The following is a 21624-nucleotide window of genomic DNA, read 5'->3' as shown; positions in this document are numbered from 1 at the left end:
TAATAAATATGAACTCAGAGTTCATACGCCCTTATGTCCCATCATTCCAGGTGCTGGGATATTCACAAGCATCTGATCCCATGCCCAGCTCTTATCATTTGTTAGCTTGAAGATGGTTATGAGATTGATGAAGGGTGCACATCCCTTATTAACGCTGCTGGTAGTCAATACCTGTAGAACTGCCATGAAGCCCATAGTTCATTGACTTATCCTTTGCAAGATGTGTTGATAAAAAATATGTTAAAGTCAGGCTTCCAGTATCTTAATATCATATTCCTCCATTTAAAGTTCAAAGGTTAAAGTTTAATACAACAGATGGCAGAATACTTTGCTCTCTGCCAGCCTATGCCAACAATCATGAAAACAATATAATTTCATACTGTCTTACAGTGTAAAAACCACTCCACCTCCAGAGTACTGGAATTCTTACTGCCATAGCCTACAGAGATATAGTGAAAAGAAATTCGTAAAGATTCACATTAGGAGGCAAGTGGACTAATCTGGGTTAATTTTGAAAGAGCAGTCTCAGGTGAGAAACTCGTAAACAATTCTAGAGTTTTAGAGTGTGTCTCATCAGTATTAAGAAAGCATAGAAAGGACTGGGGATAGAGTTCAGTGAGAAAGTAAGAGGGTCTAGGTTTGATTTTCTAGCATCTTAAAGAGAAACAGAAATTTAGATGGAAAAGATTTTTTAAAATTTCAAATTCAGCTGTAATTGTAGAATTTCAAAACATTATTAATTTAAGCAGTTGACACAACATCTACAAAATGCTGTTATCAAGAATATAATGAGAATGAGAGAGGGATACTAATTCTCCAAGTTAATTTTTAACAGTTAAAATTTTGTTATAATCACCAAGGTTGTGTCTTCCCTAAAATACCATAAATTGTGCCAGGAAAATGGCTTGTCTTTAATTCATCTTTTTATCATCAGAGCAAGCAAACAAGACCCCACATAGATTGCTTGACTGAGTGTGCTTCTACTTATATGGGGGTGAGTGAAGTGTGTGTGTTCACATGCATGACTGTGTAGAGGTCTGGGGTTGGTGTAGGAAGTCTTCCTTGATTGCTTTTCTGCCTTATTCTTTGAATCAGGCTTTCAATCAAACCGAGAGCTCGCAAATATGGCTAGTTAGACTTCTCTAAGTATCTCATCTCCATCATCAGAGCTAGACTTACAGGGGAACTGCCACATCCGCCTGCCCTTTACATGGGTTGTAGAGATCTGAACTCAGTATCTCTTGATTTCTTGACAAGTGCTTTTTAAATAGCTGAGCTAACTCCCCCTCTAGAGAGAGGAAGCCAGAAGACGAGTTTATATCTTCTAGAAATAAATGTAGAACTCAGTCTAAAGGCATAAAGCTGGGACCGACGCAAGGCGGTGGCGGACATAGGCATCCTCCTGAATATTAACCTTCATCAGGCGATGAAAGGAGACAGAGACAGAGACCCACATTGGAGCACCAGACTGAAATCTCAAGGTCCAAATCAGGAGCAGAAGGAGAGAGAGCACAAGCAAGGAACTCAGGACCGCGAGGGGTGCACCCACACACTGAAACAATGGGGATGTTCTATTGGGAACTCACCAAGGCCAGCTGGCCTGAGTATGAAAAAGCCTGGGTTAAAACCGGTCTCGCGGAACATAGCTGACAATGAGGACTACTGAGACCCCAAGAACAATGGCAATGGGTTTTTGATCTTACTGTACCTATTGGTTTCGTGGGAGCCTAGGCAGTTTGGATGCTCACCTTACTAGACCTGGATGGAGGAGGGTGGTCCTTGGACTTCCCACAGGACAGGGAACCCTGATTGCTCTTTGGGCTAACGAGGGAGGGGGACTTGATTGTGGGAGGGGGAGGGAAATGAGAGGCAGTGGCGGGGAAGAATCAGAAATCTTTAATAAATAAATAAAAATTAAAGNTTCCCACAGGACAGGGAACCCTGATTGCTCTTTGGGCTGACGAGGGAGGGGGACTTAATTGGGGGAGGGAGAGGGAAAGGGGAGGCGGCGGTGGGAAAGAGACAGAAATCTTTAATTAATAAAGAAATAAATAAATAAAATAAAATTATTTCCATCCAGTCAAAGCAAATAAATAAATAAATAAAAATAAAGGCATAAAGCTATAATCTGCAGCCTTTGCAGTGTATGGCAGGATCTGTATATATTGAGTAATGAAATATTAGTCCTTTGGGTATTATCATGATGGAGGAATTTTGTACTTAAATATTTTCATAGATAATACAGAACAAGTTCACTAGGCTATAAATATTTGCCAGAATCTAGTTAGACATATTAGGGCGTGTCTAATTGAGGTCCTTGTAACTATGAGTGTTTGTCTATTTTTTTCCTGTTAGTATGTTTTTGTTTGTGTGATTTTTTTTTATTTTTGTTTATTTGTTTTGTTTGTTTTAGAGACAGGGTCTCACTACATAGCTCCCTGTCCTGGAACTCACTACCTAGACTAGGCTAGCCTTGAGCTTACAGTGATCTACTAGCCTCTGCCTCCTGCCAGTATTATCTTTTAAAATAGTCTGTAAAAACTAGGCCATTGCACACAGAAAAGGTTTATTCCCTAGTATTTTCCCTTTGATTCTCTCCCTGTCTGAAGTTTTTGTTTGTTGTTTTTGGAGTTTTTCTGGTCTTTATTGTTGGAAAAAATCCCAAGGATTTCACTCTTCCATATGTGTAAAGGTGTAGGATTTACATTTATAAGCCAAACTAAAATGTAACTAAAAAGTCCATTTAACCCCTAATTGCATTTACACCTTTCTTACATTATTGGAAAGAACAAATTTTCTTTGGAAAGCCAGACAGTGTTGCCTTCCTTTTAGCTTCTGTTTACTTTCTCAACTCTGTTGATTTATTCAGCTTGTAACCTGGAAACCTAAAAGGGAAGGAAGGAAGAGATGTGTATTTCTGGTCAGTAACTGGAGTAGTTTCCTCTTCCTCTAGCAGGATTGAGCAGCTAGCAAAGGCCTCTTAGCCTTCACCAGAGGGCAGGGCAGGGTGGGGGTTGATGAACTGCTCCCTTTCTCTGTCTAATCTGAGTTTCCCATTCCTGATAAACTTTACGAATAAGAGAATTAAGAAGACGTGGTAAGACTTAGCAACTTTCTCTACACTTTTTTTTTTTTTTTTTGAAACAAGGGTTCTCTTTGTAGGCCCTAGCTGTTCTGGAACTCTCCCAGTGGACCAGGCTGGCTTCAAACTCCCAGACCTGCCTACTGTGGCCTCCTGGGTACTAGTACAAAAGGTGTGCACCACCACCCCCTGGCTACTTCACTGTTTTTATGTGTTCGAAACTTGTGAGGATTACAATAGCAAACGTATTAATGTATTTACCAACATGTCAAAAGCCAGTTCAACATTTAAAAGTATCCTGTTGCATGTCACCAGCTGCTTGTATGTATCTCTATAAATCTTTGTTTTGCATCAAGAATTGTCTACCTAAGTGCTCTACAGACACCTTTTTACTTTATTTCAGCATTGATATAGTTTGAAGTATGTTTAAGATGACTGTTTGGTTCCTCACTAATGATCTTAGTTATTCTGATTGTATCTTAAGGCGCACGGATGGATGACTGTGACAGTTGGGTCGATCGTGTGGTTCTTTGTTCTGTTGCTTCTGTTGGAGTCTGATAGTACTTGAGCAGCATTTGAAAAGTCTGTTGCGTTTATAATCAATGCTAAGTATATGGTGCATTATTATAAGATTAATCTTGAAAAATATTAAACTTAGACTAATATGTATTGTACATTTTAGAAATGTAATATAAAAAGATACTTAAAATTTGATACTTAAATCCTTAGGTATATGATACATTTGGTGGCTCAGAGTTATTTGGGACTCAGAAAGAGACTGATGTATGAGTCCATTGGTTGTCCTTTGTAACATATATAACTGGTTTTCCCCTTCCTGTGTATTTTCTATGTTGTAGGAATGAGTTATTATGATTACATATTGTGATTTTTATTTTTTCTTGATAGCATTATTTAAAATATTTTATGCTAAAGCAACATTTTAGTACCATCCATTGCCTATAAATTATTTTATTTTAGTACCACCTATGCTCTATAAAATAAAACCAAATAAAAAATAGAGTGTATTTACTCTTATACTTAGGATAATCATTGCCTATCACTTCTCTTTACTCCATGCCCATTCTTGGTTTTAGGGTAAGGTTTCAATCTAGCCCAGGCTGGTCCTAAGTTTGTGCCAATCCTCCTGTACCAGCCTCCCAGTCATGAACCACCACACCCAGTAAAGCTTTATTTTCACATTTTATTGCATGTGTTTATCATAAGTATGTTTCTTCATGTGGTTCTTAAATGGAACTGAAAGCATTCAGGTAAATATTAACACTGAGGTCTCTGTGTCAGGAGCTAGTGTTTTATTTTATGTTGTAAAGATTTAAAATTTGATTGTTCTGACAGATGAGTAGATATGACTTAATGTTTAGCATGAAGCCAGAAATCATGCTTTGCATCTCTGGCCCTTACGTTGTTGAGTGGCTGAAGTTAATATTTCAGAATCACATAAGCCTCTATTTATAAAATAAGAAAACACTGTCTTGGTCTAGAAGAAATAAATGAGCAACACATGTAATATGAAGCCCTTTAGTACTTTCATTAAAAATTGAAAAGCAATACACAGGGAATTATAATGTTAACCAACATAACCAAAATGTCGTTTTGATTATAATCAGTGTGAATTTATGATATATCTTAGCATGCATGTTTTGTGCAGACAACATACATCCCACTTCAGAGAACTACATTTTAGATGCTACATAGCCACACACTTACTTCACTTAATATTGTGTAACATAACCCTAGAGTTATGAACTAGCTTTCCTTTTGAATAGGGTGCTTCTGAGATGGTTGTTTATATCATTTTATTTTACTTTATTACACCTATTTAATTTTTAAAATTTTTGTTTTCTTGAGATAGCATTCTGCTAGCCCTGCCGGCCTTGAACTCACAGCAGTCCCCTCATCTCCACACGTGTTGATACCATAGGCTTACAGGCTTGTGTCAAATGAAGTGCTTCTCCCCTCCCCCGCTTTTGTTTTTGGACAGACAGGGTCTTAGGCCAGGCTTTTCCTAAACCCCTAGGTAGCTGAAGATGATCTAGAACTCATTATATTTCTACTTTTCAAGGAAAGGAATGAACCTTGACACTCAGCTTCACAATTTTTAAAACTGACTTTTCTCTTGAGTTTTTTTTTTTAAAACAACTTAAGACAAAATAGCTTTTTACTTTTGAGATTATACTTATATTTCTCTTTTCCCTTTTCGTTCTCCAAACCCTCTCATATTCCATCCATCTTCCAAACCTTATTGCTATATTTCAAATTCACGACCTCTTTTTTAAAATTGTTTTTGCATGTGTGTATATATGCATATATATGTATTCCTAAGTATAATCTGCTCAGTCTCTATGTTACATAGCAAAATAATTTTTAAAAGCCCAAGCCACAGGTTTTAAACATAGCTTAATGATAAATACTCTTTATTTTTGCCAACTTGATATTACACATTTTTTAGATTCATTTGCTTTCTCGCCTTGTTAATTCTGGAAAACAAAAACTTTGTATTTGCTTTACGAAGGAGACAGTAAACTTGAGCTCTTCGTCTCGCCACTAGTCTGTCTTTGTCTGTTGTTAAAATTATGAGCCAGTCTCTATGGCCGCAGCCAAATGAGTAATCACCAGTAATGTGACTCGTGCTGGAAGTGACTCCATCAGCACCTGTGACGGGGGATTAGTTACAGTTTACAGAGCACCGCCTCTTCCCTTCTCTCAGTGCGCCCTAAGCCAAGTACTCGTTCTCATTTGGGTGTCTGTGCTGTTGGAAGCGACTGCAGTGTGTTTCCATGCAGACGGTACAGTGGGAAAGCTTCCTCTAGCTAATGGATGGCTGTTCTCTTTATTTGGAGTATCTTACTGGTTATGTAAGCGACCTCGGGAGAAATTATCCTGACCCAGATCGGAGGATGCAGTAGTGCTTCAGTTGCAGGATTTCTTCGAATCGTTAACACCACAGTGCTGATGACAAAGAGCAAGTTGTAATCCTCATCACTGCCAGGGCTGAGCCGGGCAGACAGAAAAATCGTCATTTGCTGCTCAGAGGCTTGTAGGTTACAGCCTCTGCTCGGGTTTGTGGTCTTGGCTTTTCTTCCTATACAATGACGGCGCTGCAAGTGAGCTCCGAAATGCTTAGTTTGAAAGCCATTTGCCTGTGATTGTTTTTGAAGACTAAAGAAGTATTTATGCCTGATTAAAAAAATACAGCTCAAGAACAGAATGAAATGTCAGCTATATTTACTGACCTTTAAAGCCTTGGCTTGGACTACTGAGATTTAAAGATACTTTAAAATTCTCAGGAACTAAGTACGGTTTGTATTTTTTCTGCTTCCTTTTTCTTTTGTCTTTATTACATTTGGTTTTGCTTCTTAGCCTTAGGAATTGAGGTCATTGCCTTTTATAGTTCTAGGCTCAGCATTCTTAGTTTTAAGATTTCTAAAACTATTTAGAAAGAGGTTTACAGTGTCGCTGACAATTTAGTAACACTAAAAAAATTAATTTAAAAACTAGAGTTCAAATGTTTTGAGTATTTGGGCAGACGTGTTTAGACGGCAGTGTTTTAAGGGAAGTAGAAGTATTTGTTTTGTGGGGGTTTTTGTGTTGTCTTTTTTTGTATGTGTGGTGGTGATATATATTCCCTTCCCCACCCCCAGCTTGTTTTCTAACAGTATCATGTTTTCAATAGACCTGCTTGGGTGGGAATTTGGACTTTGTTCTTTCAAGCAGTTCCAGTCTTTTTTTTTTTTTTTTTTTTTTTTTAATTTTGTAGGCTCAACCTTGACTTAAAGTGTGGCCTAGATCATTTTCAGTTTCAGTATTTTCCTTTGTTGAGATTTAAACTTGTATTTTTGTAGTTAATGAGCTTGATTTTTTTTTTTACTCGAAAAAGGAATTGTTTAATGTTAACCGGAGATTGTTAGAAACTCTTGCTACTGACATAAACCCCACGAATTTCCTGTTAAGTAGTAGATGGTGAGTTTAATGTGTTTGTCTGAGCAGCTGAGCTGTATTTGAGAACTGTAGATGATTTATTTAAAAATATTTTTCGGGGAGGGCTCATCTGTTGGCCTCTTCCTCATGTGAATGGAATGCAGTGCAGCATGGAGCCCCAAACAGGACACAGTTGTTCGAGCATTCTTGCTATAGCGTGGTAGGCCTTTCTAGAAATATAGGTTCTCAGCAGGGTTTATTTTGGCTTTAGACTATTTTTAAAGTTTGATTAACACTAACAGATGACATTAAGAGTTCTTAATCCACTGATAAAATGGAAAAAATGTTTTGTTTCAATTAAATGTTAAGTTTTAAGTTAGTGTCTTTCATTTGGGCTTTCAAAGATTCAAGTCCTTTGTGATTAAGGTCATATTCTACTGGGTTTGCTCCCCCTTAGGCTGAGGAAGTTCCTCATAGAATGTCTTTAGAGTGCTGAATTAGTTATGCATGAGTTCTAGTTTCTGTACATTCCAGTGCATCTACAGCAGAGAAACTTTTGCTGTGGATTCATTATTTTAAAGCTACAGAATCCATTTGTTTCCATTTTAATATGAACATGTTTAATTTTGGATGTATTAGATACATCAACTGATTTGACATCTTAAAAAATTATAGTATATATTTTAACTGTATTTTTCATGCTTGTATTTATATTTTTAATGAAGTATTAGCTTTAAACTGGCACAGTTGGTAATTTAATATTTAATATTTCTTTTACAAGCACTATAAAGTGTTTCTACTTGTTGAGGGTATGTTTGTATTTTAAATGTAATTAGACATGGTATCATTTGTAAATGAGCCTTTCTATTGTCATACATTACTTGCCACCCACATTTTATCAAAGGTTTTTGATTAAATACCTTCAAATTTGGAGAAATTATTTTATCTAGAAATTGAACCCTTTTATAAGTTAACCGAAAGTAATTTGAATTATGTTAACTAGCTGTGTTTTATGTCAATACCTCTGGTCTACCTTTAAAAAGAGCTCTTGAAGATCTTCTCAGGAATGTTTTTGATATTATAAAATGACTGGGTCTCAGGAAATGCAAAACACCTGTATTATTTGCCTAAGAAAGAGGCACTTAGGACTAAGTTTACTTGTGTCAGATCCTACTAAATTGAATTGTGTTTTCAGCCACTTAGTAATCTTTTGTGTATCTTTTTTTGTTAACCTTTATGGCTTGGCCTGAAGTGTTTGGAAAAGAAACAGATAATGTCCAAAGATTGAAAGTCCTCTTGAGAATGAGCCAGTGTTTGTTATTTACCAAAGCTAAACTAATAGAACTATAACATGAAAACTTTTCTTTGTAGAAATAAGGTAAATTAATGGCTCTTCATGTTTACATATTTTATATAACCAGATAGCACATACTTTTTAAAAAGTGAGTAAATTCTACTAATAAGTAATGATAGGATTTTATGAAATAGTAATTTTAGGAATCTAGGCCCAAGAATTTGAAAAAAAATGGATTATCAGTGAACAGTGATAGATAACCAAGTAATGTGGAAATTTTTTTATTGTGAAAATGTATTTTCCCACACAAAATATTTTGATAAATATCTAATACTTGAAAGGCTAGGCTAGAACATAGTAGAACATTATTGTAATTAGATTTAATTATAACAAATGTTAAAAATAAGCCCAGTATGCAAGAGAGGGATTTTGTTTATTTTTATAGTTTTTGGTTCTAGAGATAGAGAATTCTTGTACATGCTAATAAATTAGCATATGCTGTTACTCCTTGTTCTGAAACTTTTCTGTATTATTTCAATTAAAGAAAATGTTACTTGCTCAAGTTCATTGTAGTATAAAATAGAGTAGCAATGAGGTGTGCTTGAAATATTTGTTCTTGTGTCCTTAGCTAAAAGGTTGTAGATTGCACTGAATCCAAAGTCCTATTAGGGATTTCTTAAGTATAGAAATTAACTCTTTAATTTTAATTTAGTTTGAAGTGAGTTCACTTCTTCAAACTAAAAGTCTTGGCTTTTTCCCCTCAGAGTGTTTTGTGTTTCTTTAAGACTTAATGACTACAAGTGGATAAACACAAACACCAGCAGTTTTAGGGATGGGGAAACATTTATTTGTCTCTGGGAGAAAAAGCTTTGTTTTGTGTCCAAATGGTAACTCATATTGCCTTGTAATGTGAAAAATTTCTCCTCTCTGTCTCTCTCTCTGTCTGTCTCTCTGTCTGTCTCTCTCTCTCTGTCTGTCTCTCTCTGTCTGTCTCTCTCTCTCTCTCTCTCTCTCTCTCTCTCTCTCTCTCTCTCTCTCTCTCTCTGTGTGTGTGTGTGTGTGTGTGTGTGTAGAAGCCCAGTCGGTTAATTGCATTTTTCAGATTTTTATTCTTTCATGGGAAAGCCACAGTGTTTTTTTTTTTTTAAGATGGTAGAATTCTGTTTTCATTTGAAAGTTTTTGGAATAAACAGTAGTATAGATATATGAGTGCATTTCGTTTTTATTGAAGCTTGATTACTAAGAATGAGAATGTGGTGACAGTCATTTAAGAAAACAAACACGGTGCTCTTCCTTCCTTCCTCTAACTTTCCCACCTCCCTTACTGCAGTGTGGTCTCAACAGGAGACTGCTGCTGTGTAGACTGTGTGGCCTTTCTTGCTGACCTCTTCCTGCTGCCCTCTGTTTTCTCACTGAAGTAACTAGATCTGCACTTGTTCTTGGAGCAAGGCAGGGGTGGGGTTAGATCAGATGTTTCCTGATCAGTATTAAAATTAGATAACTTCTCTCTTGATGGTTTAGAAAAAGAGAGGGTAAATGTGTTTGACTTCTTCAGAGGCAGTTTCATTTTTTTAGTGTCAAGCAGGAACATATACATGTATGTTTGGTAGACCCTTTTCAGAAATACATAATGGCTTAATTCAGGGTAATTTTTAGCTTATTTACACTGGTTGTACTTAATTCCTTTTTATTGAATACAAAATAGTCTATGGTTTGAATAAAAAGCATTATACAATTGTGACAATGATACTTAAACATGTACTCATGTACCCTTTGAGTATACAACCAGAAAATAACCATTAGTTTTTTTTTTTTTCTTTTTGACAGACCTTCAAACCATTGGTTGAAAATAGTATACCTAGTTCGATCACTGCAGTAGAATTTCTTATAGATAAGCAACTGGATTTTTTAACAGAAGATAGTGCCTTTCAGCCATACCAGGTAAGAAACTGTACACTACTTTGGGGAAAGTTACTTGTTCATTAAACTTCATTCATATTGAGGTATTTTTAAACTTAACATACTAGGTATATAAGAAAGTGAATGCATTCAATATATTTTGATTATAACATAATTTATCAGTTACTATGTGCTGAGATTTTCCCATGAATCAGGAAGGTTCTTGCTGTTGCTAGGATTACCGGCATGAACACAGCAGTCGTTATATTCTGATTGTTAGAGAAGACCTGTGTAGCATTAGTGTTGCTTTTGTTCATCTCCAGTTCTCTAGAGCTGAGAGGCTAGGTCTATACATGTGTTTGAGATTAGTATTAGTATTTACTATGTAAATGCATCTCAGTTTTTTGTTATCTATCTTCTTTTGGGGGGGGTTGTTTGGTTTTGCATTATTTAGAATCAAGCCCTGGGCCGCGATGAGGATAGTCATTTGCTTTCCCTTGAACAATACCACCAGTTCTTTTTTTCTTAAGAGGAAATTTTAAGTTGTTATAACTGAATAATTCAATAGCTGAAGTAAATGCATTTTTAGGAAATAGGTTTTCCAAAGGACAGATTTAAATTATGTGAGGTAACTCATTACATTTATTTTTACTGTTTGAGGTTATACATACCTATAATCCTACCACTTAGGAGGCTGAAGTAGGAGGATCTCTTCAGGGCCAGCCTGTGCAACATAGGAAAAACAGAAAAATATACTGTGGGGCGGGCAGTGATGCGAAGAGCACTTGGGGCTCTTGGTGAGGACATTAGGCAGGCAGGGTCACAACTACCTGTAATTCCAGCTCTAGGGAATCTGATGTCCTGGTTTGACTTTTGCTGGTGTAGGCATTTGGAATATATACACAGAGGCATGCACATACAAAGATAGGTAAAAATTAAATCCTTTGTTTTTTAACAAAGGAAAAGAGAATAATGTAGTTTTTAATCTTCTAGCTTATTACAGTTTTCAAATTAAAAATGTTTACGTTTTCATAATTGGACTTTACTTTGAGTATTTTAAATATATACACACATTGGTTGCGATATTTTTCCTAATGAAATGTTTTAAATAGTATTATAACTGCATTAAACAAAAACAATGAGGGAACTACGTTATTTTTCCCCCCTTAGGAAGTAGTAGAAAGTTAATTGCTGTTTCATTTCAGACTAGTTGCTGTTATTCAGTATATGAAGTATAGAGCTGATGTCTGGATGGGAAGAGCAAGGGTTTGCGTTACTGATCAGATTTGTGCTGAGATTGTAACACTAAGGGAATTATTGGAGTAGTTCTTCTAAGTTTGTGAAAATGAGAGCTGTTTCCCTTCTGTAAACATTGTTTTCTAATTTGAATCTTACATAAATTTACATTTGTCTTTTACTGTTATTTCTCTCTCTTACATAGTGTAGTTATTTTATTTTGTTGTTTGGTACTGTGAACTTTTATTCATGGCTTACATTTATGGCTAAAATTCACAGCAAATCCCAATTTAGTGACAGAGGCATTGAAACTTTTCCCTTGGATTTTATTTTGTTTTTGTGAGTGTTGTTTACTGTAGGCCTCATTATCCTTTGTAAAGTCATTTAAATGTCCATGTAGGTGAGATAAAGGGTATCTCCAATTCATAGTGTTTTTGTCCTGATTGCTTTATTAGCACTATGGCAATTTAACTTGGATCTGAAGTGTAACAGTTATATACATACTACTTTTAAAAATAAAGTCTCAGTGGTCTATCTGCAACATACTTGTTAAGAAGAGTGTGCTAACAGTGGTGGGTTGTGCTGCCCTGCTCCCTAACACTTAGAAACGTCTTTCAGATTCTGGTAATTTATTTTTTTTTAATAACGAAAGCATAGGATCTAAAATTTTATGTAGTTTGTTGAATTGTGCTTGTTCACAAGTGATCTAGACTGCTTTTTCTAATAGATGTGTAAATCAGCCTTTGGCCTAGACAGATCTTGTATCTCTGAGAAGTGAGGTGACTCGCTGAAGTGGTCCCTTATTTGACATTTAATAATTTATGTTTGCAAAAAAGCAGATTTTAACCTAAGAACACTTGACTTTTAGAATTTCTTAGTTTATAAGCAACTTTACAAGCAAGTGTTTAATAAAATAAAAATGCATTCATTCATTCATTCACTTATTTTGAGATAGGACTGTAACCAACACTGTCATACAACCTGTGAACTTCATGTTTTAGCCTCCCCAGTGCTGGTATTACAGGTTGTGTGCAACCTCACCTGATTACAAAAATTTTTTATATTTAGTTTTTTTTTAAAAAATCTTGTTATAAGTATCAACATGCTTCTTCCAGTTTTATATGTTTTTAGCATGCTGAATAGACATGTGACAGATGTGTAGCACGGTTTAACATCATTTTTATAATTATTCAAATTAATATGAAATATAGACACATTTGGAGAAAAGAAGAAAATACTGGAGTTTCTTTGATCAAAGACACTTAATTCCAGAATTCTTTTTGTATTCCATCATCCAAGTAGTACCTTAAATTCCTTGGCATCTTAAACATGATATGTGTTACTTCCTTGACCTCTCAAGTGTAGAAGGTAAAATTGCATTAAGTCAAAGGAGTTCTGATACTTAAACTAGCCTTGCAATTTATTGCCACATCTTTTCACGCTCTAAATTTCATGTAGCAATTTCTTTGTAATCAGGTTGGTAATTGTCCTTTAATAATGACTTACTTAGGTTTGTAGGACGGGCCTTATCTCTTTAGAAATTATTTTTTGCATGTAATTTTTAGCCTATAGTAATGAGACTTAAGTTTCATTTAAAAAAAATCCCCAGAAATGATACTCTGTCATCCCAATCTCTGAGTTCTCAGCATTCCATTCTGTAGCAGTATGCTTTGCAGTTGTACAATCTAATTTTTTTTATAAGTATAGTGGTTGTATGCACCAGTGTTCATGCACTGCCTGTGGAGGCCAGACGATGGTATTAGATTCCCTAGAACTAGAGTTGTAGAGAGTTAGGTCCTAGGAGAGTGCTGGCAATCGAACTTATGCAAGAACAGACAGTATCAACCAGAGTCATCCTTCCAGACCCTTTGAAACCACACACACACACACACACACACACACACACACACACACACACACACACACACACATCAACTTTGAATGAGAACATAGATACACTATAAAGAAATGTTTCCCGAAGTAGATGATTTCACACTTAATACAAGTTCTTTCACTTTAGGCCATTGGTTTGCATTCTACCCTAATAAATGATTTCAGTGGATCTAATATCAGATTACATACATTAAGTTATTTGCTCTGGTCAGTTTTTAGGTGACAGAAAATTGGATGTTTTCAGTATTTTGGAAAAAATTTTGACTGGGGAGAAGAATTGAACCAGTACTTTACACAGTACAATTAAATCGATTTTCATTAGGTTACTGTAGGAACGAGCACCTTTAGCATTGTTAATTTTGTTTTTTGTTTCCTGTGCACACAAAGGAGTTGTTTCCTCTCCTTAGTTTTCCTAATCATGCCTAATTGCAGTTAATATTCTTTGAAGCAGAGATGGGGGAAGGGGACAGGGAAAGCAAATAGAGAACTCCATAACTCTACTGCTTTGTTTTTGTTTTTTTGTTTTGTTTTGTTTTGTTTGTTTTTTTTTTTGCTGGGGATGAGGGTGGGGAGGTGAGGATGGGGATGTCATGTCATTTCTTCTTTATTTGAAGCCTTTGGTTGTGTTATAGTTGATTTTGCTTCACTTGGGAATTTGACATAGAAGTTGATATTTTCTCCATTAAGTTTGATTGTACTTTTGATCAGAGTTTAAGTGATAAAGTCAGAGCATTCAACTTTCAGCATGATTTTGAAATTGGCTTGTCCTGCATTTGGCGAGTAGCCATGCACACACCTGCAGTTTTCAGGTTGGTTGCTTCATACAGGATATAGAAGAGATTAGTTCTTGCCTGAAAATTATATATGACTCATCAGTTGTATATGGTTTGATCTGCTTCGATAGTCCAGTCTTTTCTAGGGAATCATAATCCTGTTTTTTTTTTTAATTGAAAATTTGTTTTGTTTCTTTTCTTTCTCACACAATATACCCTGATTACAGTTTCCCTTTCCTCTTTTCTTCCCAGTTTCTCTACCCCCCCCCCAAAATCTTGATTTACTCCTTTTCTGTCTCATTAGATAAATAAACAGGCTTCTAAAGGATAATAATAAATAAAATATAACTGCCTCATCTTCCACCTTGTTGCTCCCTGAACCCTGAGGGGAGGGGTTTGATAAACAGCTCATTTAGAGCTGAGTTTCCAAGGTCTCATTCTGCAGATTATATGTCAGTTCCCATCTACAGCAGGAAGAAGATACTCTGGTGATGGCCAACCAGGGCATTGGTCTATGAGTACAGCAGAATGTCATTAGGAATTATTGCTGCTTTTTTATTTTTGGACTGTGGTATTTGGGTTTACCCTAGGTCCCTGGACTATTTAGTCCAAGGTTCTTGGTCATATAAGCAGTGTCAAAAGCAGTGCTGGGTATGAATTCCATCTTATGGGGTGGGTACTAAGGCAATTCATGTTGGTTGGTTGGTTGGTTACTCCCAGAAGCTTTGTGTCACCATTGTACTAGCTTATCTTACAGGCAGGACACTATTGTAGACTAAAGGATTTGTGGTTGGGTTGGTTTAATGTCACTCTTTTGGTAGCATGCAATGTCCTTCCTGTGTAGGAGTGAAGCTCAATGTAGGAACCATCGTGACTTCTCCGGGTTCAAAGAATGTATAGGTATTGTCATCAGCAATGCTATTAGTTTGTGGAGAGCAACATATAGTCTTGACAACAGCCTGGGTTGGTTGGGGATTCCCATCGGACCCCTTTGGCCAGCAATTCAGTTAGATGCAACCCAATCCCCATACTGGAAGCTTCATTTGGTGACAAGAGATAGCTAGTTAGTTGGGGCTCTGACTCCCTCATTATTTGATGATTTTATTTAGATCACTTTCATAGCCATATATTTTGGAAAGCTGCTTTTATTAGGTTTCCATATTGTCTCTCAAATGGCCCTTATTTTTAGCTCTCTCTCCCCATATTCCTTCTGTTGCTCCTTCCTTCCCCCTCCCTACTTGTTTTCCCATTCAAGTCCCTCACCCCCAATCTATCCATAGCTGTCTATTTTATTTTCCTTTCATAGGGAGAGCTGTCTGTCCCCCTTACTCCCTCACTCTATATTTAGCCTGTGGTTCTGTGGCTTATAGCTTGGGTATCATTGACTTAACAGCTAATAGCCACATATAAGCAAATATATACCATATTTCTTTTTATGGGTCTGGGTTACCTCCGTCTGGATGATCCCCCATGCCTCCGGTTTCATCCATTTGTCTGCACATATCATTGTGTACTGTTGTGTAAATACACCACATTTTCTTTGTCCATTTTTTTTTTTTTCTGTGGAGGGGAATCACATTTGCTTCCAACTTCTGCCTATTATGAGCAGAGCATCAGTGAACATGGTTGAACAAGTATCTTTGTGTGAGGATAAACTGTCCTTTGGGTACATGCACAAGGGTGGTATAGCTAGATCTTGATGTAGATCAATTGATCTTCCTGAGGAGCTGCCACACTGATTTCTATAATGGCTGTACATGTTTCCAGTCCCACTTAGATGTGGATGAGTGTTCCCCTTACTCCACATCCTCTCCAGCATGAACTGTCACTTGGGTGACATCTCAGCCATTCTGACATGTGTAATCTTGATTTGCATTTCCCTGATGGCCAAGGATGCTGAATAGTGTGTGTGTGTGTTTCTCTCAGCCATTTGAATTTCCTCTTTTGAGAAAATTCTCTGTTTGATCTGGCCCTCATTTTTAATTGAGTTAATTTGTTTTCTTGATATCTAGTTTTTTGAGTTCTTTATATATTTTGGATATGATCCTCTTATTGGACTTATAGTTGGTAAAACTCTTTCCTCATTCTGCAGGCTGCCATTTGTCCTATGACAGTGTCCACACATGCTTTTCAGTTTCATGAAGTTCAGTTATGAGTTGTTGATCTCAGTTTCTGTACCAGTGAGTTCAAGACTTATTCCTAACTTTATCTTCTATCATGTTTAGTGTATCTGGTTTTATGTTGAAGTCTTTGATAACCATATGGAGTCGAGTTATATGCAGGGTGATAAGTATGGATTTCCATGAATTCTTTTAATTGGTTTGAACAGCACCGTTTTTGAGAAGATGTTCTTTTTTCCCCAGTGTGTATTTCTGACTTTATTTAAAAAAAAAAAAGGTGTCTGTAAGTGTGTGGATTTATGTCTGGCTCTTCAAGTTGATTCCATTGATCAAAACACGTGTTTTTGTGTTGATAACTGTGATGTTTTTGTTGATATAGCTCTGTAATGCAACTTGACTTCGGGGATGTTGATACCTCCAGCAGTTCTTTATTATTCAGGACAATCTTCTGCTTTTAAGTATAATAAAAGAAAATTAGAGAAAGGATACCAGTTAAAATTCCTACATTTTTATAAATAATTTGCTTCTCCAAATTTATATACCATTTTTGTCTGTTGATTTGAATATGTATTCTAATACTCAGATATTTTCCCTAGCATAAGGTATAGCCATCTTAGAATTTAATGGTTATGTTTGAATTTGAAGCTCGGATCATAATGAACTAAAAGTTAGTAATGAGAATTTTAGTGGCACTTTGTAGTGTATATGAATCATTGCACTCAATAAGTAGAGTACTGCTGTGGGTCACTGGCTGGCTATAGCAAAGTACACTGGGTTGGGTAACCTGAGTACTTCTACAGATTTAGAAGAGTATGTGGTATTTATTATTTGTATGGGTGTGCATGAGCCACGTTATATGTGGAGGGCAGAGAAAGAGAAGTTGATTCTCTCCTTTCATCATGAGAGTCCTGGATTTTTTTTTTTTTTCAGTATGTGGAGGGGTGAATTCTGAGATAGGGTTTCTTTGTGTAGCTTTTGGAGCCTGTCCTGGAACTCTCTCTATAGTCCAGGCTAACCTTGAACTCACAGAGATCTGCCTGCCTCTGCCTCCTGAGTGCTGGGATTGAAGGCATGTGCCACCACTTCCCAGCTGAGTTCTGGAATTCTAACTCAAATTGTCAAACATGGTGGCAAGTGTCTTTTATTGAGCCATCTTGTCATGAGTTTCCCACGCTGGAATGCAAGTGTTTTTCTGTTTTATTCTTCTTTTATACATTACATCCCGACCCCAATTTTCCCTCCCTCCTCTCCTTACAGTCCATGCCCTTTTATCATATTTTTTTTATGTTTGTTGGTGTTTTGCTTATATCTGTACCACATGTGTACCTGGTTCTTCTGGAGGCCAGAGGAAAGCATCAGATCCCCCTAGATCTGAAGTTAAAGAAGATTGTGAGCCACCATGTAGATACTCGGAATCAAATCTTAGTCTTCTGCAAGAGCAGCAGCTTTCCTTAACTGCTCAGCCACCACCTATCAAGAATCTACCTGCATATTTGTAATTGCTCTATTCCTTCAGTGATTAAAATTATTTTTTCAGAAACTTGCACATGCTAGGCAAGCACTGTCTACCAGTGAGCCTATAATTTCCCCACCATTGATTATATAAATATATTGACTGAGATTTCAGAAGAATCTTAAGGTAATTGTTACCCAGCACAATTGGTTTACGAAAAATAGCTCAAACAATTGGCTAGGATAAATTAGCATTAGTTGAGGATGTGTTGTATAACAGAGACACACAGTTGTTTCTTAAGAATTTTTGTCACTGTACTGCGGAGTTTGGTTTTGATTCATAACCAGGAGATAATTCATATAAGGAAAAAAAAATATAGCGTCCGGTTAGCCAAGGGGAAAAGTTAGCTGGTGGTTTGGTTAAAAGTAGGCATGCTATACTTTCTTGATTTAAATAAATTAATATAAATTAATATAAAAGACAATGAAACTCTTAATAATTTGTTTATAAGCAGATCTTTCCCTCAACATACTTTGGTTTTGTTAGTAGTTTACAAAAGAAAGTAAACAAAATGTTACTATTGCTTTAAATCGCTAAGGAAATGACATGCTTTTTCAAACTTAATTTTGTTTGTTTATAATAATAATTTTGTTTTTTCAAGACAGGGTTTCTCTGTGTCGCTCTGGCTGTTCTGGAACTCACTCTGAAGTTTGTGGTTTCAAACTCAGAGATCTGCCTTCCTCTGCCCAAGTGCTGGAATCAGAGGTGTGCACCTGCATGCCTGGCATTCCTTTTTCAAACTTAAAAATACTGCCTGTCCGATTCATAGTACTCTTTTGAGCAGTGGTTTTCAACTTTCCTAATGCTGTGATCCTTAATACAGCTTCTCATATTGTGGTGACCCCCAACCATAAAATTCTGTTGTTGCTACTCCATAACTGTAATTTTGCTGCTCTTATAGTTTTTACTTTAAGTATCTGATATGTAGGTGACCCCTGTTTAAAGGGTTGTTTAACCCCACAGGTTGAGAATTGTTGCTTTTACAGTTTTGGGGTTTTTTGGGTTGTTGTTGTTTGTTTTAAACACTATAAACATTCCTGTGAGAAACAGCATTTGATCTGGTGAAAGTGTGTGTGTGTGTGTGTAAAATTCATTTTAATATGACAATTAGAGTTGGGAGTTGGTATCAAAAGTTGTATTTTATTAAACTCACTCTTTCTGTTTTGTAGACTCTTGTTATGTTATCAAAGTTAACTTGGAATCTTCCCACCTTAGCTTTCAGAGTCCTGGGGTGGCAGGTATGCACCAGCACAGGTGTGAAGTTGAGACCATCCTGGGCAATAAGGAAGACCTTGTCTCCCCAAATAAAAAGATATTCCTCAAAGTAGACTTGATTAAAAGCGCCAACAATTAATTCCTAATGAAGGTTTCAAGAATATAAAGCCAGTAGAGACTAAAATGGTTTAAAGTCTCAGGGAGGAGGTGAAACTAAGGATGAAAGTAGACAATAGTGTCAGGATTCACCAAGTAATCAGTAATGTAGATTTAGGAAACATCCAGATATTACCAGCCTAGCTAGGAAAAAGGTTTGTGTTTTTAATAATAGACATAATACTAGATCTAGATAGGTCAGGATCAGATAAAGGAGGGAAAAGGTTGTTAAGTACACTTAATCAGCAAGTATGTATGTATGTATAGAAAAATGTGTATTAGTGGTGGTATGCTGGTTACAGTTTCATCAAAAGGAGCTAATTGACTGGCCCTAGAAATTGAATATAGGCACAAGTGATTAACAGCAATTATTTCTATGTCTTTCCTGTCTGTCATGATTTAAAATTTGATGTGGGGAATTAGGAATTTTTACATGAACAGCTTTTACATCTATAAAATACAGGCAGTTATATATATCAGGGTTGTTGGGGAGAGTAAAACGAAATGACGTATTAAACAGTTCTCACTTGCTTAGCAAGGCATTAGTTCCTCTCTTCTCATAGAATAGTGTGCTTAAGTCTTGCGAGTGGTTGTTTGTAACTCCTGCCATTCACACACTTGTTAGGTCTTCCTTCACCTGGGACTGTTCATATTTTAATATTTTGTCTTCTCTACCATTGTTTCTCCATCCAACAAATTTTTCAGCTGCTAGTATATACCCCTTTATAAGTGTCTAATTCTAAAACATTTTCTACAGTTGTTTTTGTTTCCCCTTCTCTCCCCCTTTCTTACAGAGGCATATTTAGGTAGGATTTCCTGACAACTACACAACAATCCCCCAGGGTGGGGAATCAAATTCTGTTTGCTGCTAATACTTGTTATCTTTCCAAAGTATGTTTTGTGCTTATCGGGTATTTAACAGTGCTCTGCCTTAAAAACAAGCCTGTTTGTGCATGTGGGTAGGCATCGAACCCCCCCCCCCCCATCTTGTTCCTGTGTGTGGGGAGCCTTTAGGAAGGTAATATCTTGGCCTGGGGAAATCCTTTAAATACTGGATGAAGTAGTTGTACTCTGACCTTTGGAGTTCCTTTCTAGCACTTCTGTCAGCTTCCTTAAGGTTTAAAAAAAAAAAAAGCAAGCAGCTATTTCTGAACAACAGTCTAGCAGTCAAGTTAAAAACCATAATTGGTTTAATCTGAGAGAAGAAGCATCTCATCTAAAACTTAAGAAAGAACTTTTGAGTTACGGAGTACTAGATACAAGTGAAATTTTCTACCAAACTAGAAAACAAGACTGTTTGGATTAAATAGTACTTACAGAGAGCTTTTAACCCTGATTTTCTGTGTCTGTTTCTAAGTTATATTTAGGCAGGAATTAAGTACATTCCCTAAATTTTCTTAAGCAATTCCCCATGTTCATTTCCAGTGTGCATTCATGGTTGTTAAATTTCAAACCCGGGACTAAAGGCTGAGGTGCCAGGTTCCCCCAGCATCCCTCAGGCCTACCTGTTAAAAGGTGTGGATGGATAGCAGCACACCCACCCCATCCTCTACCCTGAACTCTCCAGCCCAGGGGTTGGGCTGTGCTCCCCCCCACCCCCTGCTATTTCCTGTATAATACAGAATTCCCTGCTCTCTTGTACTTTTGACTTCCTGGCTGACACACCTAGTTCTTTTCTCTCCCTTCCCCCTCCCTCTCTCCCACAAGGCCCAGCTCAGCCTGGTCAAATCTACTCTGAACTCTCCCAGATGTCCTTGTCTTTGTGCCCTCCCACGTGTCTATAATAAACTTTGTCTTCCACGGTACTCAGGAGCAGTCACGTCCTGTCCTTTTCATTTCTTTTTCATTCAGTGTTACCACTTGAATGAAATTTAGAAGTACTTTTCTAAAACAAAGTTAAGTTGAATCAGAACATTGAGGTTATGCATGCATATTGTGCCAAGAATGTGAAAGTTCAGGATCATAACAATAGCTGTGAAATGACTACTGGTGCATTATTGGCTTGGTAAAATGAGCATCCTTGTGGAGGCATGGCGGGGGGTGGTCTGGATGAAGCCAAGCAGGCAGCAGCTCTTCTTGTATAGTTCTTGGCGTTATCCCATTTCTACTCAAAAGTGACAGCTTGCAATACTGGAGCCAACCTGAAGCCTGGATAATATAAAAATGGACCTCAAAAACAAGAGAACCAGCTACTAAAATGAATTATTGTACTTCCTTATCTAAATGGGGTATGTGTGTGTAAGAATTTTTATGTTTTAACATTAATTTTGGTATGCTATTTTTTATTATCCACTTACCCAATTTTATAAAGTCCTAATTTCAATAGTATTTCTGAAATAGTAAATTTCAATAGTAATTATGCTTTTTAAGGTCTCACAAGTCCATATCAGGTTAAAGCATGATTGTTTTAGTCTCTTAAGAGAAGAGACATTAAGCCTAAAAATTCAGTTTATTTCAAAACCAGCTATTCTAATACATACATGCTGCCATTTAAAAGTTTATTTGTG

General features: G+C 36.6%; 1 protein-coding gene across 3 annotated transcripts in view; it reads left to right on the top strand.

The window, feature by feature from the left end:
- Jmjd1c (jumonji domain containing 1C) overlaps positions 1 to 21624 on the top strand; it is a 165386-nt gene that overhangs the window by 86332 nt on the left and 57430 nt on the right. For 2 of the 3 annotated variants that reach the window (XM_050142652.1, XM_050142637.1), the window contains exon 3: positions 10140 to 10253. The exons of the other annotated variant lie outside the window; for it this stretch is intronic. In XM_050142652.1, the coding sequence (XP_049998609.1) occupies positions 10140 to 10253 (114 nt within the window). The remainder of the gene's footprint in view (positions 1 to 10139; positions 10254 to 21624) is intronic. 3 annotated transcript variants of the gene reach the window in all.

The sequence above is a fragment of the Alexandromys fortis genome, unplaced genomic scaffold, assembly GCF_014885135.2.
Source record: "Alexandromys fortis isolate MF-2015 unplaced genomic scaffold, M_Fortis_MF-2015_v1.1 scaffold_9, whole genome shotgun sequence".
Taxonomy (NCBI): Eukaryota; Metazoa; Chordata; class Mammalia; order Rodentia; family Cricetidae; genus Alexandromys; species Alexandromys fortis.
The sequence above is the reverse complement of the archived record's forward strand: the minus strand, read 5'-3'. Positions and strand labels throughout refer to the sequence as shown.